Consider the following 27,518-nt stretch of genomic DNA (forward strand, 5'->3'; position numbering starts at 1 on the left):
GTAATTTAGATTTTTCTTAATTTCAAAGTTTGAGTTGTTTTTGTGGTAAGATTATAGCTATGAACTGGGCATGGTTGATATGTTAATTATTGCCCTTGTTATAGGGTGTCTTATTGACTTAGTTGCAAGAATTATAGTGCTGGTGAACTGTGGCTCCTTCCACAATTAAGCCTAAACCTCACTGAATTACAGGACGAAGGGAGAGGGATACCATTCTTGATGCAACATCATATTACAGTAATGATATTCAAAGGAAATTTATCTAGAACTAAAATAGAAATACACATAATTGAAGAGGAATATTTATACTACCTATATGGATATTTATATTAGATGTGTTTACATACAGTATACTACACCTACTTACCTAGAGAATATAGATAGTACAATATTTATACTGTCTGTGTTTATAATATATATTATAAATTGTCTTGTGTACTTTCTGCTTAAGTAGGAGGTTTTAGCCCTATCTGCTATTACGTTTGGATTGTCTTTTTAAAGGCTTACGTGTTTTGATAAAGCATGCCATTTAAATCGCAGTAGTAAATCTTTCCCACTAGATTTTTGTCTTGATGTTACTTGCTGACCACTGTTTATTTTTGCTTACTATATCTTACGAAAATACTTGTTTTCATGCAGTAGAATTGCCATACCAAGCCATTTTTTCCTCTGGTCCTATTTTCTTTTTTAAAAAAATTTATTTATTTATTTATTATTATTATTATTTTGGCTGTGTTGGGTCTTTGTTGCTGCACGCTGGCTTTCTCTAGTTGCAGCGAGCAGGGGCTGCGCTTCCTTGTGGTGCATGGGCTTCTCATTGCCGTGGCTTCTCTTGTTGTGGAGCATGGGCTTCAGTAGCTGTGGCATGTGGGTTCAGTAGTTGTGACTCGTGGGCTCTAGAGCACAGGCTCAGTAGTTGTGGTGCACGGGCTTAGTTGCTCCACGGTATGTGGGATCTTCCCGGACCAGGGCTTGAACCCGTGTCCCCCGCATTAGCAGGCGGATTCTTAACCACTGCGCCACCAAGGAAGTCCCTGGTCCTATTTTCTTATGTGAGAAGTATTCTAAGTATCAATATACAGAACATTGTCCTTTGCCAATTTTAGAGGAATTTCTCGAAGAACATCACCGGGTCGTAGAGTCTAGGTTAAGCTCTGTTAGCAGAGAAATTACAGATAGTCGAGCATGTGTTCGAGAAGAGCTGGAAAGCCTCTACCGCAAGATCGTCAGCTACGTGTTACTGCGCTCTGGGCTGGGGTCCCCAACAGACATCAAGACTGTCAGAGAGGCAACAGGTAAAAAATATACACCATTTCCATTCCATCCATGAACATAATATCTTATAAAATATGTTGAATTTTAAGTATTGAAGTTTTCTTCTTTTATCTGAAAAAAAATTAGCACAAATAAGAGGTTAAAACTTAACCCAGATTTTTCTTACACAGTGTATCAACACTAAAACTCAAGTAGCACTTTTGGGAAGTGAATATTGTTAATCTTCTTAGAGCTGTATGTACCTAGGGGCCTATTACAATGTTTCACTACAGAAACATTGGCAGTATGATTAACCAGGCTGATTGGGGAATGGGGACTGCTGGGAGAGGAGATTTCCTACTGATGAAAGGCATTGAGTCTGTCACCTAGGATGGATGATGGGAAATGGCACTGTTTTATCCTCAGGAAATACTTGCCCACTATCATACTTTAAGATAAGGAATAGGCAAAATCTCTAATCTTCCCACGGCTTTCTTCCATAATTATTTTAAAGCATCTTTTTTTTTTTTCTACTCAGAGCCCTAATTAGAAAGCTTGTTTTAATGCCCATTGCCAAAAAATTACTGATGGATGCTTAATTATGAAAATAGACGTGAGGCAATGGCATTATTTTCAGTAGCTCAGCTTTCTTGATAAATGCTAAATTTTGCCATGTATTCTGGAATCAGGTATCAGACATTTAAAGAATCATCTAAGTAACTCTATAAAGACAAGCCCCTTAACTTTCTGCTGAAAGGAACTTGTATTTTACGTTCTGATATCTTTACTTACCATTTTGTTGTCTTTACTGTGGTCTGTTTTAGCTGCCCTACAGAGTGTTTTTCCTCAGGCTGAGCTTGGGACATTTCTAACTCTTTCTAAGAAGGACAAAGAACGCCAGCTGAAAGAACTCACCATGATTGTTACTGGAATTCGTTTATTTAACCGAGACTGTGGAAAGGGAGGAGAAGGCATTGATGACTGTAGGTATATCATTAATTTAATTCTATAGGTTAGGTAAGTTTAAAATTTAATGGGAACAGAGGAAAATAATTCACAGTACACCACTGGCATTCGTAGATTTAAGGTTTGCAGTTTTGACCATACCTTAGGTACAGCTACTGTTCATAATGTATAGTAATTTTTCATTTTATTGGGGCAAGACCTTAAATTTTATGTACCATGAAGCTAGTATGGGAGCATGAATCAGTAAAAGGATTGAGAGGGCCTTCTGGAGGCCAGCCTCCCCAGTTCAGTGGGGCTTTGTGTTCTTTACTTCCAGTTAAATAACCAAAAGGGAATAAAATTCAGTGATTTAAAAAATAAAAATCACCCTGAAAAGCAAACCATTGTTGATGTGGTTAATGGAATGAAATGGTCCAAGAGGAGATATCTGCAAGTCTGTAAATTCAGGAGCCTCTACTATGCTGTTATATACTTAATGCATTTATTATCTGTAAGTTTGAAAGTACTCATTGAAATATTTGCTCAAAGACCTACCAGTAGAAGTAACTTCCTTATGCATTTGGTACACACGTAGGCCCACTGAGAAGGTGTTAGTGTCTTTTTACCAGATCACTGATCTAGTACAATAAGGTAATTTTTTTTGCAATTTAAAAACTGTTCTAAAAAGTCAATTCCCATTCTTCATAAAGTTTCCTGTCTTGCTAGACAATTCTGTTATTTTTCAGTATACCAGTATCCCAGTGAGTTTCTTAAGTGGTACACTTTTATTTTCTTTTTTACGAGTAATAAAGAAGATACACAGAAGGAGAGATACAGTGGCTTTTCTAGAGACACATAGTTAATACAGCACATAACACCAACACCTGTCTATTCTTTAGCATCTTCTATATTTTAGTAGCAAAAGCTGATCTGCTTTAACTTTTGGTTATTATTCTGGCAATGTCTTCTTTTTTTTGAATATGCCTCCTTATTGTTAATTTGGTTGAGGAAAAAACTAACTCAACCTAATGTTTAAATATGACCACTTTCTAGGCTTTTTCTTCAGAATCTTTTTAGATTGCCTCATGTCTCTCTTATTATACCTCTCAAACCAGTGCCAGCTATTCTACAGGAAGCAATCCCAGCCACCACTCAGCATGTTGATTCCCAACTTGAGGTGGCCCAGGACCAGGCATACCGCTACACAGCCATCCTCGAGAAAGTAGCAAAGAACCCACTCTTGAGTCAAGAACTTCAGCCCTGTATGTTAAAAGAAGCACTATATAACATGCGACAATATGAGATCTTCCTTCAGATCATTTTGGTGAGTTAATGTCATAAGAGCTGGTCTTTCCCACAGAATGCAGCCTCTTTGTATATATATTCTTTGCTTTGAATTAAATATTTAGTTTAATTTTTTAAAAACCCACTGGTTAGGGCCTCCCTGGTGGCGCAGTGGTTGAGAGTCCGCCTGCCGATGCAGGGGATGCGGGTTCGTGCCCCGGTCTGGGAGGATCCCACATGCCGCGGAGCGGCTGGGCCCGTGAGCCATGGCCGCTGGGCCTGCGCGTCCAGAGCCTGTGCTCCGCAACGGGAGAGGCCACAGCAGTGAGAGGCCCACATACCGCAAAAAGAAAAAAAAAAAAAAAAAAAACCCACTGGTTAGACAAAGATTTTTTTTAAAGTAGAGTTGATTTACAATATTGTGTTATTTCGGCTGTACAGAAAAGTGATTGAGATACACACACACACAACACACACATTCTTTTTTTGTATTCTTTTCTATTATGGTTTATCATAGGATATTGACTATAGTTCCCTGTGCTATACAGTAGGACCTTGTTGTTTATTGCCACCTGTTTATATATTATGGGGTGAAAACAAAAGATAGAACCAGGTCGTTGATAAAGAAGGCAACCTTAATAACTGCTCAGTATATATTGCATCTGTAGGATCAAGAACTAAAATAGAAATGGGAAAGTTGGATGTTGATTTTAATGAAGATGTGTTGGCAGGAATGGATCTTTGGTAGTTGATTCTCTTTGTTCCTGGGTAATATGATTGTTGCATGGTTGCTGTAGTTAAGCAGGTATGTGTGTATATATGTAAGCAATGCTGCATTGTTTGCTTTCATTCAGAGCAAGTGTCTAACATATAGTTTGGCAGGTTGTTGGCACTCAAAGAACTTTTATGTAATTATTTGTTCTAATTGTAAAAATTGGTAGAAAAGATTTTTATTTCTGATGTTTTTAGATCTAATGAACAAGCCAAACACTATCCCCAGAGAGCTGGAAAATATGAAGTAGTGATTTTAAACTTTTTTTTAAAGCAGCAGAGCCATTTCAGATGGAAACTTATTCAAAATCCTAAAAATACAAAGCAAGTATCTAGATGAAAGGATTGGAGGACCTTTTCACCAAGGAGCATCCCCAAGCCACCCTAAGATTCCAGGGAACACAGTTTGTTAACTACGTCATGGCAGCAAGCTATGTTTCCACCTGTTACTGTTTTGTTTCTGTTTTTTTCCCCCTAGCTGTATTGAGGTATAATTGACAAAGTTGTAGGATATTTAAAGTGTACAGTGTGATGATCTGATATACATACATACTGTGAAAGTATTCTCCCACTGAATTAATTAGCACATCCATCCCCCTGGTCACTGTTTACCTTCACACAGCCTCTATTTTCCAAACACCATAAGACCGCAGGGTCAGTGGAACTGTCTTTTGTACAAGTGAACACTAATGCCTTGAGGGACAGAACAAGCTGTATTCTGCTCCCTCTTCATTTTCACTTGTATCTTAATGACTCACTACCACTTCCGGCTGCACTCAATTTGTCTTCTCTCCTTACCTCCGCTACAGAGAATAGAAAGATCACATCCAGAAGACATGACTGCATTGCAACAGACTAGGAGTGGTCCTCACAGCTGACCTACTATCTAATTGCCTTCAGAAGGGAGGACTCTAAATCAACTATTTGAAACCAAATCATTCTTTAGGGTACATGTTCCCCTAAGACTTGTGGCTAGCAGCCTTATGTAAGAGGATTTCACGATCAGTTTATCTTGAGTGCATACAGGTCCACAGGAGCAGAATCTCACATTTACTTTTGCCATTTATGTCCAGAAGGGATGTTATAAGAAAGATCTTTGGGAAACTGTCACACATACTGTAAGGATGTTGTAGAGGACATTGTTCATTATATAGTATTTTCTCACAGCTTTCACTCCTGAAACATATTCAGCCAACTAACTGACAGTCTTATACTCTCATTGGAGTTCTTACTCTCGGAGCTAGAGGGACGGTTAATGGAGTGTAGAAGTGATAAATGTGGGTCCTGCAGCCAGACTGCATGGGTTCTAATCCCGACTTTGCCACTTACGAAATCTGTATCCTTGACCAAGTTGCTTGACTTCTCTGTGCCTTGGTTCCCACGTTCGTAAAAAGGGGTTATTGATAGTCTCCACTAGGTAAATAAGGTAGAACAGTGCTTGCAGACGTGAAAACTCAGTAAACGGATGATGATGATGGTGATGATGATGATGGACAGTGATGTCAGTGTTTATTACCATCACCATCATCGGGGCATTAGCAGAACAGCTCTGATTTCATCTCAGTGGGGGCACAAGCTCTTATTTTTCTAGACAATATCTCATTTCCAAGCCCTCTGTTGCTCGTGTTATTAGAAAGTTCACATTCTTGTCTTAACACTCCTTATGACTGTCTCATACTCCTTTCAGTCAGGGTCAGGATGAGTTATCTTAACCTTCTGACTTTTTTGCTGGTTAGTCAGTGTTTCTTTTTGTTGTTGTTTTTATTGAGATATACTTGATTTACAATGTTGTATTAGTTTCAGGTGTACGACGTAGTCATTCAAAATTTTATAGATTATACTTCATTTATAGTTATTATAGAATATTGTCTACATTCCCTGTGCTGTACAATATATCCTTGTAGTTTATTTATTGTATACATAGTAGTTTGTACCTCTTCATCCCCTACCCCTATCATGCCCTCCCCCACTCCCGTCTTTCCACCGGTAACCACTCGTTTGTTCTCTGTATCTGTGAGTCTGCTTCTTTTTTTAATATTTTGTAGATTCCACATATAAGTGGTAACATACAGTACTTGTCTTTCTCTGTCTGACTTATTTCACTAAGCATGATACCTTCTAAGGCCATTGCAGATGCCGATGGCAAACTTTCATTCTTTTTTGTGGCTGACAAGGATATGATAGTTTTTGGCTCTCCAACCTCCCCCATCCATCTACCTTAGTTACGGTTCAGGTTAATTGTTACAGAATGGATACAGTTTAATCAGTATTATCACTAGGTTATAAAATACGTCAGTTTATGTTTAGCTGAAACCTTTTCCTGAGTGTGAAATCTATGAATACTCTTTTTTTTAAAGTCACATTATTTGAACCGATATTAATATGCTTTTTTGAAGTACTGATTTTGATGCAAAATTCTTCTTTTGCCAATGCTACATTCAGTTTACGTAGACGTTTGAAAAATCCAATTATAGTTTGGGTAAGATAGTGAGTTATTGTTTTTTGATCAGGACTTTATCTGCTGCAGTGAACAAATCAAATACTCGGAAGAGAAAAGGAAGGGGTGATTGCAGTCTTGTTGACTGTCTTAGCGGAGAGAACAGAATTCCATCCGCTGTGGGCTTTTGAAGAGCAAGGCAGTCACCATAGAGAGAAAACCAGTTATTGTTATCGTGCAAGTAAATGTTGCATGACGCACAACATTTCTCGAAATATGTAGGTCAAGACTTTCGTACACTTCCTCCCCCCAAGCTATGTCTGCAGGGCCCTTTCGTAGCATAGATTATACAGGACTTCTTGATTTTTCTGATAATGCAAGTAAGATATCAGTTTGGTGGAATTTGTGCTTGTTTTAGACTTGTTGAAAAATGTCCATGGAAGAAAGTATGAAAAACTTATAAATTAAAAAGTGAGGAAGAGGAATGCTAGGTTCACATGCGTTCTCCAAGCATTTTTTGGACTGCATTATGATAAGAAAGTTGAAGCGACTTTATTCTTATTTTTTTCTCCAACAATCTCATTAGAAATGCCTTTGTGTGAGGATGCTGTCAAGTTCGTGGTGGCAGATACAGGCTTTTCAAGATGTGGATTTTCTCACTGGTAACAAAAACTATCATTTTCCCGAGGTGACAGACTCATTTCATTCACTCTCAAGAAAGTATCTTCCAGTAGCTGAGGCGCAAAAACCATAGTTTGTCTGCCAGTTGTTCTTTCAAGTAAGAATGCTGTCCTACTGGAGGGGAAAAAAAGGCTATTTCAGCTTGCAATCCAGTCATGTAAGAGAACTATGTGTTTTAATATGCAATAGAAGTGTTTTTTTTTTTTTTTTTTAATTTTATTTATTTATTTTTGGCTGTGTTGGGTCTTCGTTTCTGTGCAAGGGCTTTCTCTGGTTGCGGCAAGCGGGGGCCACTCTTCATCGCCCTGCGTGGGCCTTTCACTATCGCGACCTCTTTTGTTGTGGAGCACAGGCTCCAGATGCACAGGCTCAGTAATTGTGGCTCACGGGCCTAGTTGCTCCGCGGCATGTGGGATCTTCCCAAACCAGAGCTTGAACCTGTGTCCCCTGCATTGGCAGGTGGATTCTTAACCACTGCTCCACCAGGGAAGCCAGAAGTGTTTTATATATACTTTCTGTTTCATCACACTGATTATTAAAAAGCTGTGCACTTAAAAGGTCAAAATTCAATCAAATTAATACATTTTACTGCATCATCAAGGATAGTGCTAAGTGAAACTAGCGTTTTTATTGAGATACAATTGACATGTAAGATTATATTAGTTTCAGAGGTATAACATAATGATTCCGTATATGTATGACCACAGTACATCTAAATTCTTCGCCACATATCATTACATGTTTTTTCCTTGTGATGAGAACTGTTAAGATCTACTCTCTTACCAACTTTCAGTTGTACAATACAGTATTGTGAACTAGTGATAGTCACCATGCTGTACATTACATCCCCACGACTTATGTATCTTATAAGTGGAAGTTTGTACCTTTTGACCACCTTCACCCATTTTGCCCACTCCCATCCCCCTCCCCTACCTGTGGCAACTACCAATCTGTTCTCTGTATCTATGAGCTCAGTTTTTTTTGGTTGTTGTTGTTGTTTACATTTTCATTTATTTATTTATTTTATTTTTGGCTGTGTTGGGTCTTCGTTTCTGTGCGAGGGCTTTCTCTAGTTGTGGCAAGCGGGGGCCACTCTTCATCACAGTGCGCGGGCCTCTCACTGTCGTGGCCTCTCTTGTTGCGGAGCACAGGCTCCAGATGCACAGGCTCAGTAGTTGTGGCTCACGGGCTTAGTTGCTCCGCTGCATGTGGGATCGTCCCAGACCAGGGCCCGAACCCGTGTCCCTGCATTGGCAGGCAGATTCTCAACCGCTGCGCCACCAGGGAAGCCCCATGAGCTCAGTTTTTTTTGTTTTTTTTTTTAAGTTTCCACGTATAGCAGTAAGGTCCTATTGTGTTTAGCATGGGGAATTATATTCAATACCTTGTAATAACCTATAATGGAAAAGAACCTGAAAAACTTTTTATATGTATGACTGAATCACTTTGCTATACATCAGAAACTAAGAGAACATTGTAAATCAACTGTACTTCAATTTAAAAAAAAGATTCCAGAGACTTCCCTGGTGGTCCAGTGGTAAAGAATCCGCCTTGCAATGCAGGGGACACGGGTTCAATCCCTGGTCAGGGAACTAAGATCCCACATGCCACAGAGCAACTGAAGCCCCCGTGCCACAACTACTGAGCCTGTGCGCCTTGACTAGAGAGCCCGTGTGCCACAAACGACAGAGCCCACGTGCCCTGGAGCCCGCACACCACAACTACAGAGCCCACCCACCCAGCCTGTGTGCCACAACTAGAGAAGAGAGAACCTGCACGCCACAATTAGAAGAGAGAAGCCTGCGTGCCACAACAAAAGATTCCGTGTGCCTCAGTGAAGACCCCACGTGCCACAACTAAGACCTGATGCAGCCAAAAATAAATTAAAAAAAAATAAATCTTTAAAAAAAGAATAAATAAAAATTAAAAAAAATATTCCACATATAAGCGAGATCATATGATATTTGTCTTTGTCTGACTTACTTCACTTAGTAAAATTCCCTCGTTTCACTTTTATTGCTGCAAATGGCAGGATTCCTTGTAGATAATGCTGCAATGAACATGGGGGCACATATATCTTCTTGAGTTAGTGTTTTTGTTTCCTTCAGACAAATTCCCAGAAATGGAATTGTTGGGTGATGTGGTGGTTCTATTTTTAATTTTTTGAGGAACCTCCCTACTTTTTCCATAGCGGCTGCAGCAAGTTACATTCCCACCAACAGTGCACGTGTGTTCCCTTTTTATCCCCACATCTTTGCCAACGCCTGTTATTTCTTGTCATTCTGGTAGTAGCCATTCTGTCAGATGCGAAGTGATATCTCATTGTGGTTTTGATTTTCATTTTCCTGATGATTAGAGATGTTGAGCAATTTTTTGTGTACCCATTGGCCTTCTGTATGTCTTCTTTGGAAAAATGTCCATGTAGAATTTTTAGTTGCAAAGTTCTTTTTGGTAAAATGTAAACAGGGTGATTGTTCTAGGACACTATCAGGAAAAAATCAAGAAGTTCTGTGTGCCTAATGTGTGAATGGAGCCTGCAAGCATAGCTTGGGGGAGTAGGTCTGGAGTATCTTTACTTATAGTTTTTAAAGAAGTGTTATGTATTGAATGTAACTTTTACTTTGGAGAACATATGCAGAATTATTTCTGTCTCTTGTTGATTGTGTACAAATCTAAAGACTTTAAGGACTGCATTTTCATATTTGATTTCTAAAAGAAAAACTAGCAATCAAAGGGGAAAACTCTGAGGGGTAGAGAAGAGACTTATTAGATAGGATAAACAATATGTAAATTATTATTATAAATTTTATTTTAAATAAACAATGGGAGAATGAGGCAAGAGGAGGGGAGATGCTTAAAGAGTGGTATGGGTAAAATTGAAACAGGATGCACATTACATTGCGGATAAAAAAATTCATTAGTTGAAATACAATGATGATGTTTGATATTTCTTATGCAGTAATATTTTTTGTCATTTAAGAATAGTCTAGTAAAACATATAGTTAGGCTACAGATATCTGAGAATTCAAATGCAGTTTTTTTCTCTCCACATAATTGTTACTCTTTAACACTGTGCTAATAACCCCATACCACTGCCATTTCTGGTCACATCTTAGGATAGGAGCCCTGGGCTCAGACGATCTCAGGTGTAGAACCATGATTCTACCCCTCATTAGCTGCGTATCCTTGGGCAATTTACTTACCTTTCTGTACCTTGGTTTTCTTATTTGTACTTACCTCTTTTTGTACTTATAAGTATTTAATATGGCGCTTAGCACATAATAAGAATAAATGTTAGTAATTATTTCAGATTCATCATTTAGCACCTTATTTTCAGATTCCTATGGTTGTATGAGAAATATATTGTTTTTCTCTCAATGCTGTGATTTTTAACATTTTCTGCATTCTTGAATGCAATTTTTAAAAATCTGGGTATCAAAATAGTTTTCAAAGGAATACGTCATTAATATTATCTTCGAGGAATGGGAAAATAACAGTTCTAGAAAACTGTGTCAGAGGATCCACTGCTCGGAAATGCAATTACACTGAATATCAAAGAATACCAGTATACATTTGAGAAAAATTATAGCCATTGTATTTCAAAAGATTCATCCATTCAACAAATGTTTCTGGAGCACCATCCACATACCAGTGCTGTTCTTGGTGGTGGGAATACCTTGGAGAGCAGAATCCTTTCTCTCACTGAGCTTACTGTCAGGACATGTGGGGAGCAGGTAGGGCTTAAAATATACCTAATGTTTGTAGTAAAGTTATAAAAATATGAATGCCAATTATGTTGTCTTCACAGTCGGACATAATTACTTGTGCTCAAGAAGTGGAAATGAAGATAAAGCAGTTAGGAGCCCAACTGGAACAATTAAAATTTACTGTAAAGTCAAAGATGGCTGTCCCAACATCACAAGTCTTTGTAAGCATTTGTAATCCACTTTGACCTTGTTTAAAGGTGAATGTACTTTTAAGTCCTATAAAGTTGGATCAGAAGTAATTTTAATTTTATTTAATTACTAAAAATATAATATTAGCTTTATGTGAGGTGATCCTGTTGTTTTTGGTTATTTTGTAGTAATAATCCTATAACCAGGATGTTATAAGTTGGAAGAGAGGGTTCCCTTGGTAGGCCATTGCTACTCAACAAAGTGCAGATATATATTATAATAACCATAATATCAGTATTGTCTGTGGCAACAGAAATAATCCATAGTGCAGTGTTGAAAACGTTTTTACAGTAGCTGGTTAAAAAATTGCCTTTAGCACAGAGGTGATGTAACTTGTGACCTTTCCGAAAAGACAGATAAAATCACTTTGTTTACCAGGCCTGCACTTATTCTGACTTTCTGATTATCTGTACCACCCTGTGGGCAAATCTGGGAGCCCCAGAGAAGTACAAGATGTACATGCAGTATTTTATAGAGCATTTTGAGTCTCTAATCATTTTCTGTAATCATTCCCAACATTTGACTTTAAAAACCTGGAAACAAAAGGCTAAGTTGTTTCACTTATAAGTAGGGCCTGATTAATTTTTTATTTGTTGTATAAGTCAGTGACCTTTAATATGAATAAAAAATACTTTATGTCACTGACACAAAATCTTTAACTTATAAGCTCACAAGAAATGGCCCAAGATGTATCCCTAGACTTTCCAAGTTCTTTTGAATTGTAACTGAGCCAGATAAATCTAATTATAATGAGTCATATTTAGCTTCTTTATAAAAAAGAAGCTATTTTCCCCTAGACCTTTTGAAGCGAAGCGTCCATGAATGTTTCTTAGGTGATCATGTGTATTTGGCTTTTTTGAGTAAACTAACTTACTGGCAATCATACCAAAATAAAATGCTTTGATATTCAAGTTTATTTTCTCATAATTTATGCGTCCAATTTCTACTGAGATTCTATCGTCTAATTTCATGAGACTTTTACTTGTCTTACGGGAGAATTAATCTCTTTACAAACAAAAATTTGTACTTATTTTTAAGAGTAGAGTGATCTGTAAGTTTATTAAGCAGTGACATTTTGAACATTTTTGTCTCTTCCTCAGCCCATCTTCATTGCCCTTTCCAATCTGTGGACGAGCTTTCAGGATGAGACTGTTTTGATTAGCATCCTCAGTAATTTAGCTACTCACCTTGAGCCATTTCTGGGGACTCATGAACTGTTCTTTCCTGAGAAAGTGATGCAAGCTCTTCTTGATGGAGTGACTGTGAAAACTGATGTGTGCAGAGTGAAAGAGCACATTGGTAACAGAAATCATCCATTATTTCCTCTTCAAATTACCTCTAGAATAAACTCACTCTTTTGTTTTAAAATTTTCAGGTGTATCTTTCTCGATTGTAAGACTGCTAATGTTCATTATAGAAAGTATGGAAAACAGAAAATATATAAACTGAAGAGTTTGCTATCCAGCAATAACCATTCCTAGTGTTATTGTTAGTGTTTTGGTTAACAATGATTTCCTGTTGCTTATAGGTTTCTGTTGTAGTCTTAGTGATTTTATTATCGGTTTGTAGTAGAAAAGGGTATTAATCCTTGCTATATTTGTTGCAAATAAAGCTCCATTTCTTTGGAATGCTATTTGCCATATATCTACCCCAGATTCAGGTTGAAATTTATAAGTCAATAAATGTTATCCCGATAAAATTGAGCTTATTTTAGGCCCAGGTGCATTGATCCTTATAGAAAGGCTGTCTTTATCAGTAAACTTCCTTTTACTTTTTTAGTCCCTGCTGTCTTATTAAAGACAACTCAAAATTCATGAGAAATGTCAAAATAGAGTCTGGGATTTGAATTGTTGCCTAAAAAGAAAGTTTTTCCAGAAAGTGAAATTAGATCATTGACTCTCTAAATTTCCTTTTCACATTCTGTTTTCGTAAAAGCAAAAAATACCCTAGTGGCAGGGCAGGAATAAAGATGCAGATGTAGAGAATGGACTTGAGGACATGGGGGCGGGGGGGAGGGGGAAGCTGGGACGAAGTGAGAGAGAGGCATGGACATATATACACTACCAAACGTAAAATAGATAGCTAGTGGGAAGCAGCCGCATAGCACAGGGAGATCAGCTCGGTGCTTTGTGACCACCTAGAGGGGTGGCATAGGGAGGGTGGGAGGGAGACGCAAGAGGGAGGAGATATGGGGATATATGTATACATATAGCTGAGGGAGACGCAAGAGGGAGGAGATATGGGGATATATGTATACATATAGCTGATTCAATTTGTTGTACAGCAGAAACAAACACAACATAGTAAAGCAATTATACTCCAATAAAGATGTGAAAAAAAACCCGTAGCGGTACTTACTTCCAGCTGTAGCCACGGGGTCACTTGTAGTGTCTGCTGTTCGGATACAGAGCCAGAAACAGAAGTGTAGGTAGCACTGCAAAAGTAAGAACCTCGGGGATCAATGTTTTATAAATTCGCGTTTTTACTTGTGTAAAAAAAATTGGCAAAACTAGGAAGACTTTTTAGAAGTGTGAAGAACAGAAAAGTATATCCTCTGTTACCAAAATTACTGTTACTGAGATGTTTCCTTGACCCTTTCTGCAGAGAACATTCTCAGTTGTTTAAAGAACTGGCAGTCCTGGTATATAAGCATCAAATTCAAAGTATTTTGCCACCTCGCATATTATTAAGAGCTACACTGTCTTGAACGAAGTTAATTCATCTCTGTTTTAGTCACATAGCAGCCGGTCTCTTCTGCTCGTTTCCTGGGTGGTTTACTCTTCCCACTGAATATGGTTTTTCTTGTGCTCCTCTTTCATTTTAGAAGAGAGAGTAAATCTGGTGGATTTCAGAAAACTAGAATGGCTTTTCCCAGAAACAACAGCCAATTTTGATAAATTGCTGATTCAGTATCGGGGATTTTGTGCTTACACATTTGCTTCAACAGATGGTCTTCTTCTTCCAGGTACATCATTGGAAATAATACTGTCCTCCCTTCTCCAATTTTTCTTTAAATGATGTGCCCTCATTGTTACTCACTCACTCACTTTGTAAAACTTTATGTACTCTAATGGTGAACTAGGAAAGGAGCTACAAAGATGACCTAAATGCAGTATTTATCTTTGAAGTGCTCTCAGCATAACCTGATAGACTGACATAAACAAGAAATTATAATACAAGCGATAAGTGATGGAATGTGTATATAATGAAATATGGAGGCTACAGTATCATAAAAGGGGGATGACCCATATGTCAATGAAGGATTTCAGAAGTGTTACGTGGCATTCCTAAAATAGATCGTCTTCCAAAGCGATTACTTGAAAGCGCAACACTAGTTTGACTGATATGTTTATTAAGCAATATTCTTTGTCACTTTATGGTCATATTCCATTAACATAGATCAGAATTTCTGTATAAGGACACGGCCAATATCTTATCAAGTAAAATTTCTCTCTGATATATATATTACTAGAACTTCTCTAAAGAGTAAATCAGAAATTGAGATGAAATAAATTATTATCCAAAAAGTGCCATGTGAATTGGCAATAGAATTATTACAAAGAATTATTGGGATTGTGTGTATACAGGCTAGAGAACATACACATTGACTCATTTTTTTTTATGGTAGAGATTTTTTCATTATGCAAGCAATAAAAGGTTTACCTTGGGAGAACTGAGAGACTAGTATTCTGAGGTCCTGTGAGGGTCACTGACAGGAGAAAACAATCAAGAGCGGTGAAGAAGTAAAAAGCAATAGAATGGAGATGATTTCTTTCTCCCCTTGTCTTTTTTTTCCTTCCCTTCACTCCCCCCACCCCCAAATCTCTCTCTCTCTCTCCCTCCACAAATAAGGGAAGGGAGTCATGAGAGACACAAACACAGAAACATGGATGTGGGGTGACACAGAGGTAGCATGATGTGGTTGGAAAAGCTATGGGCCAAGATTGGGAGAGCCTGGTTTCTTTTTCTTTTTTAATATTTATTTATTGTTTATTTTTGGCTGTGCTGGGTCTTAGTTGCGGCATGCGGGATCTTTTTTTTTTTTTTTAGTTGTGGCGTGTGGGCTTCTTAGTTGCGCATGGGAACTCTTAGTTGCAGGACACATGCAGGATCTAGTTCCCTGGCCAGGGATGAACCCAGGCACCCTGCATTGGGAATGCAGAGTCTGGACTGCTGGACCACCAGGGAAGTCCCGGGAGAGCCTGGGTTCTAGTCCCCGTTGTCCCATTAGTAAACAGTAACTTTCAGCAAATCTCTTGTCTTTTGTGGACCTCAGCTTCCACGTCAGGAAAAGGAGAAGGACCAACTAGGAGGTCTGTTTGGTCCCTTCCAGCTCCTACCAACTATGATTCTAAGAAAGGGGGAGAAAGAGAAAAAAAGTAGAAGGGCTTGAGGGGCTTTGCGTTTAGAATCCTCTCAGAATCAGCTAGTCTGGAGACTTTATTTCTACGTGCTACAGTACTTCCTGGGCACCAGCCACCTGCACTGCCTCGAAGGAATCCCGTGGGAGTCCCTCCTTCCTCGGGGGACTGCAGCCCACAGGGCTTGAGTCCCCGGGTAATGCTGGGGCTTACCAGGCAGGGTCCTTTTCAGATGACATCACTGACTTTACTGCCCACCTCTCGTTCCCTTGTGCACTGCTCGAGCCCCACTGGCCTTCTTGCTGTTCTCGAACATTCCGAGCTCATTTTCACCTGGAATCTTTTGTGCTTGCTATTCCCTCTACTTGGACAGCTCTCTTCCCCCACAGCTACATATCCTGCTCCCTCATCTTATTCAGCCTTCTCTGATCCCCCAACTTAAAATATCAATCTCGCCCTTCCTCCTTTTACTATGTGTTTAACCTGCTTTGCTTACTTGTTTTCTGTAGCACTGATCACTGTCTGGGCCATGGTATATTGATTGATTTCTTTTCTCTGTATCCTCAGAGCCAGGAACAGGGTCAGTAAATATTCGTTGAATAAGTGAAAGAATAAATAAATAAGACAGTGTTACCGTTTCCTATATAATTCCCACAAACTGTGGATACTTACAACCCATATTTTATGTAGTATCTTTTCATAGTGGGAGATACTTTCTAACATGCAAATGTACATTTTGGAACAGATGTTTCATTTTTGTAGTTCTTACAGAATTATTTTAAAAACAGTGCTTCTAGTAGTTAGTTTAGTTTAAGGAGATTTGAAAAACCTGCTAGATGATTAAGTGGCTTCTCATAAAAGATTTTTAAACAACTTATATCTGGATAGTGAAATAGTTTTAGATAAAATCATAATTTAAAATTTAAAAATATGGGACTTCCTGGTGGTCCAGTGGTTAAGATTCCATGCTCCCAGTGCAGGGGGCACAGGTTTGATCCCTGGTTGGGGAGCTAAGATCCTGCATGCTGCATGGTGTGGCCAAAAAATAAAATAAAATAAAATAATAAAAAAATGTATAAAATAAATTGCATTTGAATTTTACGTAAAATATAATTTAGCAAAATGTATAACTTAAAATTGCTAGTTGTAACATTTTAGCTAATAAAGACATAAGTGATGTTAAAAACAGAGTGTATAAGGAATGGTTCTATGAATGTATTATAAACATAGAATCAGTATTTCATATCTTTAAAAAATATATGTATATATTTATTTATTTATTTGGTTGCACCAGGTCTTAGTTGTGGCAGGTGGGCTCCTTAGTTGTGGCTCCAGGGCTCCTTAGTTGTGGCATGCAAACTCTTAGTTGTGGCATGCATGCGGGATCTAGTTCCCCAACCAGGGACCAAACCCAGGCCCCCTGCATTGGGAGCACAGAGTCTTATCCACTGTGCCACCAGGGAAGTCTCAGTATTTCATATCGAATTCAATTCCTTTTCTTAATTTTCAGGAAATCCAGCAATTGGAATTTTGAAATATAAAGAAAAGTATTACACTTTCAATACCAGAGATGCTGCATATTCATTTGCAGAAAATCCTGAAAATTACAGTGATAAAATTAGAGAAAAAGCCAAAAAAAATGCAGAATTGATTCAGCTACTAGAACTTCATCAACAGTTTGAAACCCTTATTCCATATTCTCAGGTAAGCAGTGTTGGCGTTTTAAGAATTCATGACATTTAAAAGTGTAGTTAATAAAAAAAGTTACATTTTTTTGTAGAGTGGTCCCCCAAGTCCAGGCAAGAGACAGGGTCAGAATGAGGGCCTTTACAGGTTATCTGAAAGGGGTTCACATCGGAAGATGGAAACTAAGGAAATCCACAAAGAATAAATGAAAACAGGACAAGGAGTCAAATTGATGAATTAGACTGGAAAAATCTGAAAGAGCAAGACTACATTTAGATAAATAATTGGAACTACAGTATTTCCTTATCTAAAATGGAAGGAGCTTAGCACAGATAACATAGGTGGTAACTTAGGCACAGAATTGTCAAATAATTTAACAGGTTTAAATTGCAGTAGTCTGAAAGGCCACAAAATGGATCTGAAGGTGTGTTTCTGTGTGTGTGTGTGTGTGTGTGTGTGTGTGTGTGTGCCCCGATTCCTTAATTCATTCAGCAGACACTGAGCTGCTTGCTGTGCACCAGGCATGATTCTGGGCACGTTGAACAAAGCAGGTAGCAATCCCTGCCTGCATGGGGCTCACATTCTACCACTGTGTATCCTTGTTTTCTTCCTCTTTGTCTCTCGTTTGTACTGTTCACATTTTAATTGCTCTCTCTGTCATCCTCTCTTGTTTAATTTACCTCTTTTAAACTCACTAAACTAAACCCCTGCAATACATGGTTTATGAATGGTTTGTGTTTGTTATATTTATCAACATTTTGACAGTGAAGCGGGTGGGTGTGGGTACGACTGACCAGGTTGGCAGGGATCCCAGCAGTGACTGGTAAGAGGACGATTGGGGCTGGTGACAGTGAGGAACAGAGGATGGTCTGAACACTTGGGCAGGAAGACTGACAACCAGCCAAGGACAAACGTGGTCAGAAGTGGGCAGCTGTTGGCACTCTTGTTCTGATACCATGCTGCCAGTCTGTTGATGTGATGCTCCAGCTGCCCTTTTAAGATAGCACAAAGGCAATGAAAGGCTGGAATCAGATAACCAGGAAGCTGTGCTGTATGTAGATACTCGTCTATTAAAGAACAGTTTTCCTCTACATATCTGGTCTTGTTTTCCCCTTTCTGTGTATTTAATCCTGTGTATTGAATCCTTCACTGACCTTTAATACCTATGGAAGTGAGTATTCTTTCTTCATATTTCAATGCTGTATTCATTATTTTTTCTTGCCATTTACTTGCATAATATTGTAAATTATCTTTTCGGCATCTTTTTACCTACCTAAGTATATCATAAGATCATTTTGAAGGCAAAAATTATATCTTATGCTAAATGGTAGGCGTTCAGTAATCATCTGTTTCTTGATTTGGGGAAAGAAGTTCATCTCTTCCCCCTCCTCTTTACTAGGACTTGAGTTTCTTAAACCTCTGCCACCCGCTCCAGCAACTTCATTTCCAGCATAATCATAACTTGTTGAGCCTGGAATCACTGAATACTTAATATTTTAATAGGGATCTTCTGGGTACTTTGGCAGAAAGATGAATATATTCCACTAAAATAGATAATAATCTGCTATGTACGCAGAGCTTGAGTTTAAGATATATTCTAAAGATGTTCTGATACTTTAAACAAATGTGATGTATACCTAATATTTAATAGCTATTCTAAACTTCTATCTATTTCCAATAAGGTATTCACTTATGCTCCCCACTGTGAAAATCGGAGAGGGACATTTGACTAGGGATGAGTGATGTTTTCTCCTTCCAAAATACACCTCCTACATTAAGTTCAAAAAATCAGGCACAGATCCATAATGCCTGGGAAAGTAATTACATTTGGCTCGCTAATTATGAACTTCTTTTTATTTTGCTGGTATTTACAAGTATGTTTCATGTTCTTGTTTTCCTAATGTTTTGTCAGTTTTAGCTAAATATTTTAGTTATCTGTAAATAATGTTTATTTTTTACAAATATTAATTACAAAACTCCACTTCTTTAGATGAAAGAGGTTGACAAACATTGTATAAAACCAATTGCAAAGTGTGAAAGTAGCACACAGACGGATACACATTTATTGCCACCAACAATTGTGAGATCATATGAGTGGAATGAATGGGAATTAAGAAGAAAAGCTATAAAATTGGTTTGTAACAATATTTTCTAAAATTATTTATAGGTTGGGGAATTTTAATATGTTGTTACTCATAGAGTTGGTAAGCTAAATTATTTATATAAAATAGTTGTACACAGTTTTTTTGCTAAAATAAAAATAATTAGTATAATTTATAATTTTCCAGCTTTACGTTGTAAGATTATCTTCTAGGTTTTTAAAAAAAAGTAGCTTATTTATTTATTTATTTATTTTTGGCTGCGTTGGGTCTTTGGTGCTGCACGTGGGCTTTCTCTAGTTGCAGCAAGTGGGGGCTCCTCTTTGTTACGGTGCGAGGGCTTCTCACTGGGGTGGCTTCTCCTGTTGCAGAGCACGGCTTCTAGGCATGCGGGCTCAGTAGTTGCGGTGCACGGGCTTAGTTGCTCTGAGGCATGTGGGAATCTTCCTGGACCAGGGATCGAACCTGTGTCCCCTGCATTGGCAGGCGGATTCTTAACCACTGCACCACCAGGGAAGTCACTATCTTCTAGTTTTAAGCATATATAGAAATACAGAAGCATGAAACTGCTCTCACATTATATCAGCCAGTAACTAGAACAATAATAGTTGCTACCTTTCTCTCTGTCTCCTTTTCTCAATCTCTACTCTCTCTACTGACCTATATAATAGTTTTAATTAATTGTGCTAACCTATGAGGTGCTAGTGTTTGAAGCCCTGCAGCTTCCTCTAATCATTTAAAGCATACCCTTCTCTTTCTTGGACTTCTTTTTGAGGAGCAGAATGTTACTGCTGTTATAGCACAGATACAGTCCCCTTTTACTGTCAACTTGTTCTCTCCAGACGTCCCACTTGTCCTTCTGATTCGCAGTCATCTTAATCACAGTAGGTACCTACCCTTGAAGCCTTCTTTGAAACTCTCATCCCTATCTGACTCAGTGGAATTCCCCCCACTCTTCCTTTTGATAGTATCTGGTCATTTTAAACAATAAATATTTATAGTGTGAAGGAACAAACTCTTTTTATAACTGTAGCCTTTTCTCAGTATATTTTATCCAGCTCTTTATTGGAAATCAGGTGTGGAAATAAAGGAAGACTACTCAAATGAGAACAGAGGCTATTTGAAGCTTGCTGTATCAAGGGAGCCAGTCACCATCACTTGTGTTTGGCAGAGACTCAAAGTTGGGGAGAGGAGTGGGAAAGTTTTATAGTGAAAAAGGGGAAGGCTTCAGGTATTCCTCTGATTGGAGGATATTGACAGGGGAAACTGGAGGCGGGCTAACTAGCAGCGGGCCATGGGGGGGGGCATCTTTTGTGATTGGCTTAGTGAGCATATTTGGCTTTCTCTGGTTGGTCCAGAGAGGGAAGGGGAAGCAGCAGGAAAAAAAAAAAAAAAAAAATAGGGCAGTTCTGCTGTTCTGAGATGATTGCTACAGCTACCGAGGTTGTGGTTGTGGTTTGGCTTCCAAGACTGGTTGCTGCAGAGGTTGTGGGTTAGAGTTCTGTTATCATATAAGGTCCATCCCAGGTCCGTTTATATATTGAGTCTCTCTTTTCACTAACCACATCATTTCCCTTGCTACCCTCTCTGGTGGCAGCTTTTCAGTCCCCTGATTTCTCAAGATGCGGAAGGTTCAGCTTCCTGGAATATTTTCCAGATCAGCGGTCCCCAACTTTTTTGGCATCAGGGACCGGTTTCGTGGAAGATGGTTTTTCCACGGGGGAGGTGGGGGATGGCTCAGGTGGTAATGGGAGCGATGGGGGCGATGGGGGGCGATGGGGAGCGATGGGTGCGATGGGGAGCGATGGGGGCGATGGGGGCGATGGGGGCGATGGGGAGCGATGGGGGCGATGGGGAGCGATGGGGGCGATGGGGAGCGATGGGGGCGATGGGGTCGATGGGGGGTGATGGGGGGCGATGGGGAGCGATGGGGAGCGATGGGGGCGATGGGGAGCGATGGGGAGCGATGGAGGCGATGGGGAGCGATGGGGGCGCTGGGGGGCGCTGGGGGCGATGGGGGCGATGGGGAGCGATGGGGGCGATGGGGAGCGATGGGGGCGATGGGGAGCGATGGGGAATAATGGGGGCGATGGGGGCGATGGGGGTGATGGGGAGCTATGGGGGCGACGGGGAGTGAAGGGAGCGATGGGGAGCGGAAGATGAAGCTTCGCTTGCTCGCCTGCCGCTCACTTCTTGCTGTGTGGCCGGGGTCCTAACAGACTGCGGACCGGTACTTGTCCTCGGCCCGGGGGTTGGGGATCCCTATTCCGGATCATTGTTCCATTAGCATTCTTACCAGTTACTCTTCTGTAGTTCATGAAGCTCCTATTCCCTGCATTCTTTTCTGTTATCTATCAATACTACACTCACTTGAGCTCATCAGATGCATACTGGGTAACCGTATATATATATATCCTACCACCTTGTTCTTCAGGAACTAGTAGTCTAGCAAGTGACATTGATACACTAAAACTATTTTAGTATCTCTTGGTAAGTGGTATAACAGAAGTGAAATAAAAATTCTACTCCATTGACTTAGGTGATATTTTAAGTTGGTCCTGAGATACACATAGACAAAGGAGAAGAGAGGAGTGATGGTTGGACAGGATATGAGAGGTATAGGTGGCAGATTAGGTCTGGCCTGGAAATGTTAAGAGAATGCGGTGTTCAATGGGGCTGAACCTCATACTGACTGGACCCTCTCTTCTCACTCCTCGACTTCATTCTTCTTCCCACCTTAGACGGAATTATCCCCTAGAATTGCAGCATGTTGAATGCCAGCTCTCCATGTATTACCAACATGACCTGTTGATAAGACAAAGCTGAATATATGGCTTAGAGCTGTAAGGGAAACCACCCCTTCAGCAGAGCTTTGCAATGTCTCAGAGGTGGAACAGCAAGGTCAGGATTATTGAGACTTTGAAGTTTGGTTGAAGGCAGGTCTTTTGATGCCTGGGCTCAGTCAGGGGATGTGTTGGGGACCTGAACTGGGTTGTAAAGATTATGAAAAAGCAGTCCAGGATTGATGGGAATAGCAAGGTGAATCTTCAGGCAAGGGATGCAGAGTCTTAGGGCTTCTTCTGTGTGTTAATGCTTACCACTGAAGAGTCATGCATCTTTCAGGATGTTCTGTAATGAACAACCAAGTTATTTGCTTTGGCAAGAGTCTCTTGGAATAGTAAAATTATGCTAGTGAAGACAAAGGAATAGCAAAGTCGTAGACGATAAGCTGTGTGTGGGAGTAGTTTTGGTTCTCAGTCACCTGCAGTGTCTCAAACGCTGAAATGTTTCCTCTAATTCCAGGTCTCTCCTTCTTAACTCACATGCTGTAGTCCCTTCTGAGTTTTTTCCTTGGACTTTACCACAACTTCAATAAAACTCTTATTCTCTTTTTTATAAACTCCTCCTTGCTTCCCAGCCTGAGCAATCTGTTTAACCTCATGTTTAGTTGTAATCCATAAAAGGAGTAAGCATAATGTAGAAAAATGTAAAGTATTATCTGGAAACATCAGAGCTTTTTATATTAAAAGTTTTGGGTGAAGCCCATTTAGGTAAGACAATGGAAATCTTAAATTTTTGCCTTTTAAAAAAATAAGCCAAGAATGGTGGAAAAATCTAAGTTGTATGACTCTCAAAGTATAATAATGGGGCTCGCCTGGTGGCGCAGTGGTTGAGTCCGCCTGCCGATATAGGGGACACGGGTTCGTGCCCCGGTCCGGGAGGGTCCGACGTGCCACGGAGCGGCTGGGCCCGTGAGCCATGGCCGCTGGGCCTGTGCGTCCGCAGCCTGTGCTCTGCAACGGGAGAGGCCACAACAGTGAGAGGCCCGCATACCACACACACACACACAAAAGTATAATAATGAATGAATTATTATATTATTATATTAACAAAGAATTGAGCTCACTGTAAGTTTGAATATGTATGTTCTCTCTTTGGGTCCATTTTCATTATTTAATCGATTTTCCTACTTCTCAGCAAAGGGTATTTATTTTCTATTATGTTCTAAATTTTCCAGTGTTTTAATGTTTTGCAGAAACATGTTATGTTGAAAGACTAATTTCTTTGTGCAGTGAGAGAAAAAAAAAAGGCGTATACTAACTGGTACCTGAGAGTATTTTATCTGTTCTTTAGAGAAATGTTCATTCCTGTGTATTCTCTTTCTACTTAGGCCAATTTGCGTCGGAAAGTTACTCACTCGGTACAGACTGATCTTCGTCACATGAGAAGAGACAACTGTTCCCAGGTGTACCCTTCAAAGGATGCTAGCACACAGTCAATGAGGGAAGGCAGCAGCCAAGTCCCCCGGCCCCAGATTTACATAGCTGGTTTCCGCGGGGGCCATACCAAGACCACCTGTGAAGTCAAGGTGACCTTAACTAGAGCCATTGATGAAACCTAGTTAGAGACCACACTTTTAACGTAGATACCACTAAATGGTGAACAATGGCAAATATTTAAAAGTATTTTTGCATCCATGAAAATTAGCTAATTTTGTGGGGCTGGCACGTTCATTGGTGGTATGAATGTTTTTGGGTTCTCACCCATATGCACTGTCAAACTGCTACAACAAATGAAAAACTGTTTTCTGTAATACATTTTTCATTCTATTAAAATTGCAAAGTAAAACTGTCCATTCCTCTTTGACTTGTAAGAAAAAGTTTGGCAGCATTAAGACTGAAATTATTAGATGTTAATATAAGATGATTAGATATTAATATATATAAGATTGTTATGCATGGGATAGAAATTTATGTAGATAACTTTTTATGTATTGATATAAGATTATTGTACCTGGGATAGAAGTTTATTTCAAAAATCATATTTAATGTTGAACATTAAAAATTTAAACCATAATCTATTTTCAGCTTCATTAGCTATTAAATGTAACATGGATTAAATTGATATGTAATAAGACCTCACTAATTTGGAACATTTAGAACAAAGATCCACATGATGTTTTTATTTTTTTTAAATTCTATTTAAAAAATAGTTATTTTTATTATGTATTTTTTTTAAAGATGTTGGGGGTAGGAGTTTATTAATTAATTTATTTATTTATGGCTGTGTTGGGTCTTAGTTTCTGTGCGAGGGCCCTCTCTAGTTGTGGCACGTGGGGGCCACTCTTCATCACGGTGCATGGGCCTCTCACTACAGCAGCCTCTCCTGTTGCGGAGCACAGGCTCCAGACGCGCAGGCTCAGTAGTTGTGGCTCATGGGCCTAGTTGCTCCACAGCATGTGGGATCCTCCCAAACCGGGGCTCGAACCCGTGTCCCCTGCGTTAGCAGGCAGATTCTCAATCACTGCGCCACCAGGGAAGCCCCTATTATGTATTTTTTAAAATTTATTTTGGCTGCACTGGGTCTTAGTTGAGGTATGCAGGATCTTCGTTGTGGCATGCGGGATCTTTAGTTGCAGCATGCGGACTTCTTAGTTGCGGCATGTGGGGGGCATGTGAACTCTTAGTTGCGGCATGCATGCAGAATCTAGTTCTCTGACCAGGGATCCAACCTGGGTCCCCTGCATTGGGAGTGCGGAGTCTTACCCACTAGACCACCAGGGAAATCCCACATGATGCTTTTTAAAATCTGGAAATTTTACATGGAATCTGGATTCTGGTCCCTTGAAAAGATCGGAACATCTAGCAGCACTCGGCCAGCATTCCTGTAACTAGTAGCTTTGCCCTTTCTTAGGGCAGGTACTTCTGGTTTTAATTCTTGCTGCCTTACGGGTCTCCTACTTCACTCCTTTGACCTATTTGCCTGACTCCATAGGTTGTGTTTAGGGCCCCTGTCAATTACTGATAGCCAAATTTTAGAAATGTTGTTTTGTTGCTGCCTTACACACTCCCAATACCTAAGCATGGATAATGAAGTCTCTCAAGCGGAGGGCCTGTTAAAACTTGCCTTGGCAGCCTGGGGGCAGGGGGTGTCATTTATATTTAGCACATATTTTTGGCTTAGGTGACTCTTACTAAGGTGTTTGTATAATTTATTTTCTATGTAGGTTAAATGTTACTTATAATATGATATGCTTCAAAATCCATTTTTCTATAAAGGTAAACTTCAAACAGATCTACTTCTAAGTTGTCATGATTTTCATACCTGTAGTTTAATTTTTTTATTGGAGTACAGTTGATTTACAATGTGTTAATTTCTGCTGTACAGCAAAGTGGTTCAGTTATCCATATATCTACATCCTTTTTTATATTCTTTTCCATTATGGTTTATCACAGGATATTGAATATTGTTCCCTGTGCTCTACAGTAGGACCTTGTTGTTTATCATACCTGTAGTTTAAAAATGAAGTTAAAGATGGGCTGGCTGGCTGTTGAGGCAAGGCCTGGGGGTGGGGGTGGAGTGGACGTGGGGTGGGGAGGGCTCTGTGCCTGAAGAGGGTGGTTACAGCTAATACTAAACTTTGCAAATTCAGGAATTTGATTTTACCTGTTCTAATTAACCCTCCTTTGATTCTGCAAGATTCCTAAACACAGAAAAGGATGGCTGATAAGCCACAAGTTGGGGTTACCAAGTGAGGGCTGAAAGTAGAATTGCCAAGTGCTTAAAAATACCAAATACTATTTGAAAAGCTAAATATCAGAAAGTCCTCTGGTAAGTACAACAGGATGAGAATACAGGGAGCTATAGATCAAACGGCAAACTCGTCTCCTCCCAAGACCTCCACTGTCTACCCAGGCCCCATCACTCTCTAAAGATTTCCAACCATATGTTGGGCCCAGTGTCAGTTGGTTACCCCCATTCCAGCAGGTCACAGCCCGAACTCATTTCCTCTACCGAACTTGTTTCTCTCTCTGTATTTCCTTCTGTGGTCAAAGGCATCACTACCTACTCAGTAGCATAAATTAAAAACTTCTGGATTATCTTTCTCACACAGCCCCCGCATTTAACTAGTCACCAAGCCCTGTTGATTTGGCTTCATCTGCCTTTGGGAACTGTGTCTTCCTATTCTCACTGCTATGGCCGTAGTTTAGGACTTAGTCCTATTGCCTGATTTATCGGCATAATTTTTCTAACACACAAATTTGATCAGGTCACCTGGCTTCCTCCCCTACAACCTTCACTTCCCTTGTTTGAAAAGACACTTTTCCATTGTCTGGGGGATACAAACCCCTTGCCGTATTATATAAGACTTTTCATATATATCCTGTATCTTCCAGTTTCATTTTCTGCCCCCTCATGTTCTCTGCACACACTACACATACAGGCACATGGAGCCCAAGCTCTTCGAGTATGTTACGGTCTTTGACACCAACCCTCTCCGTGCTTGCTTGTCACTCTGTCCCCTGGAATGTACTCCACAGACACCCTCAGGAAATCTGTTCGTCCCCATGAAATCTGTTGATCAGATTTTACTTTTTCAGTGAAGGTTTTCCCCATCAGCTTTGAGAGAATTAATTGCTCTTCCTTTGGGTTTTCACTGGATTTTATTCATATTCTTATTATAACACTTGAAGTAAAAAGGTCTATATGTGTCCATCTGTACTCTCCCTGTTAGACTGTGCATTTCTTGAGATTTGAACTGAGTTTTAGTCATTCTTATATACCTGGTATTGTTATAGTACCTTGTTGGATGAATGAATTTTAAAAGAAAAGGAATGAAAGAAAGGACAAACTGGAAGCAGAGTACTGGTTGAGTGATTATTCTAATAGTCAAGGTGGTAGTTCAGTCGCAAGGTAGTTTTTGGAAAAGAGGGAGAAAAACTGAGAGGAAAAGGAAGATCATCTATGGGGAAGGTGGTGGGAAATAAAGTTGGATAAGCAGGGTTGGTGTAGATTTTGGAGGACTCTGAAAGCCAGGCAGAGGAATGTGTTGCCTTCCTGTAGTAGGATATTAGAAAACTCTGGCAGATTCTTGAACAGAAGACCCATTGTGGGAGAGAGATACTGGAATTGGGGAGACGGTGAGGAAGCTGTTACAAGAGTTAGGGCATTGCAGTAATGGAAGACATGAAGGCGCAAATGTGAGATTTAATGAAGGGAATCTAACATTCCAGGGAAGGGAAGGGAAAATCAAAGTCTCTAC

The 27,518-nt window shown here is 39.6% G+C and overlaps 1 protein-coding gene across 3 annotated transcripts in view; it reads left to right on the forward strand.

Moving 5' to 3' along the window:
• CFAP206 (cilia and flagella associated protein 206) overlaps positions 1-24,267 on the forward strand; it is a 32,740-nt gene extending 8,473 nt beyond the window's left edge. For all 3 annotated transcript variants that reach the window (XM_081250983.1, XM_081250985.1, XM_081250984.1), the window contains 9 exons: positions 1,107-1,295; positions 2,079-2,237; positions 3,315-3,523; positions 11,181-11,300; positions 12,429-12,627; positions 14,153-14,293; positions 17,200-17,393; positions 19,366-19,509; positions 23,646-24,267. In XM_081250983.1, coding sequence (XP_081107109.1) covers positions 1,107-1,295; positions 2,079-2,237; positions 3,315-3,523; positions 11,181-11,300; positions 12,429-12,627; positions 14,153-14,293; positions 17,200-17,393; positions 19,366-19,509; positions 23,646-23,876 — 1,586 coding nt within the window. In that variant the 3' untranslated portion in view covers positions 23,877-24,267. The remainder of the gene's footprint in view (positions 1-1,106; positions 1,296-2,078; positions 2,238-3,314; positions 3,524-11,180; positions 11,301-12,428; positions 12,628-14,152; positions 14,294-17,199; positions 17,394-19,365; positions 19,510-23,645) is intronic.
• Positions 24,268-27,518: the final 3,251 nt, after the last annotated feature.

This window comes from Mesoplodon bidens, assembly GCF_964165515.1.
Source record: "Mesoplodon bidens genome assembly, chromosome: 12".
NCBI classification, from domain to species: Eukaryota; Metazoa; Chordata; class Mammalia; order Artiodactyla; family Ziphiidae; genus Mesoplodon; species Mesoplodon bidens.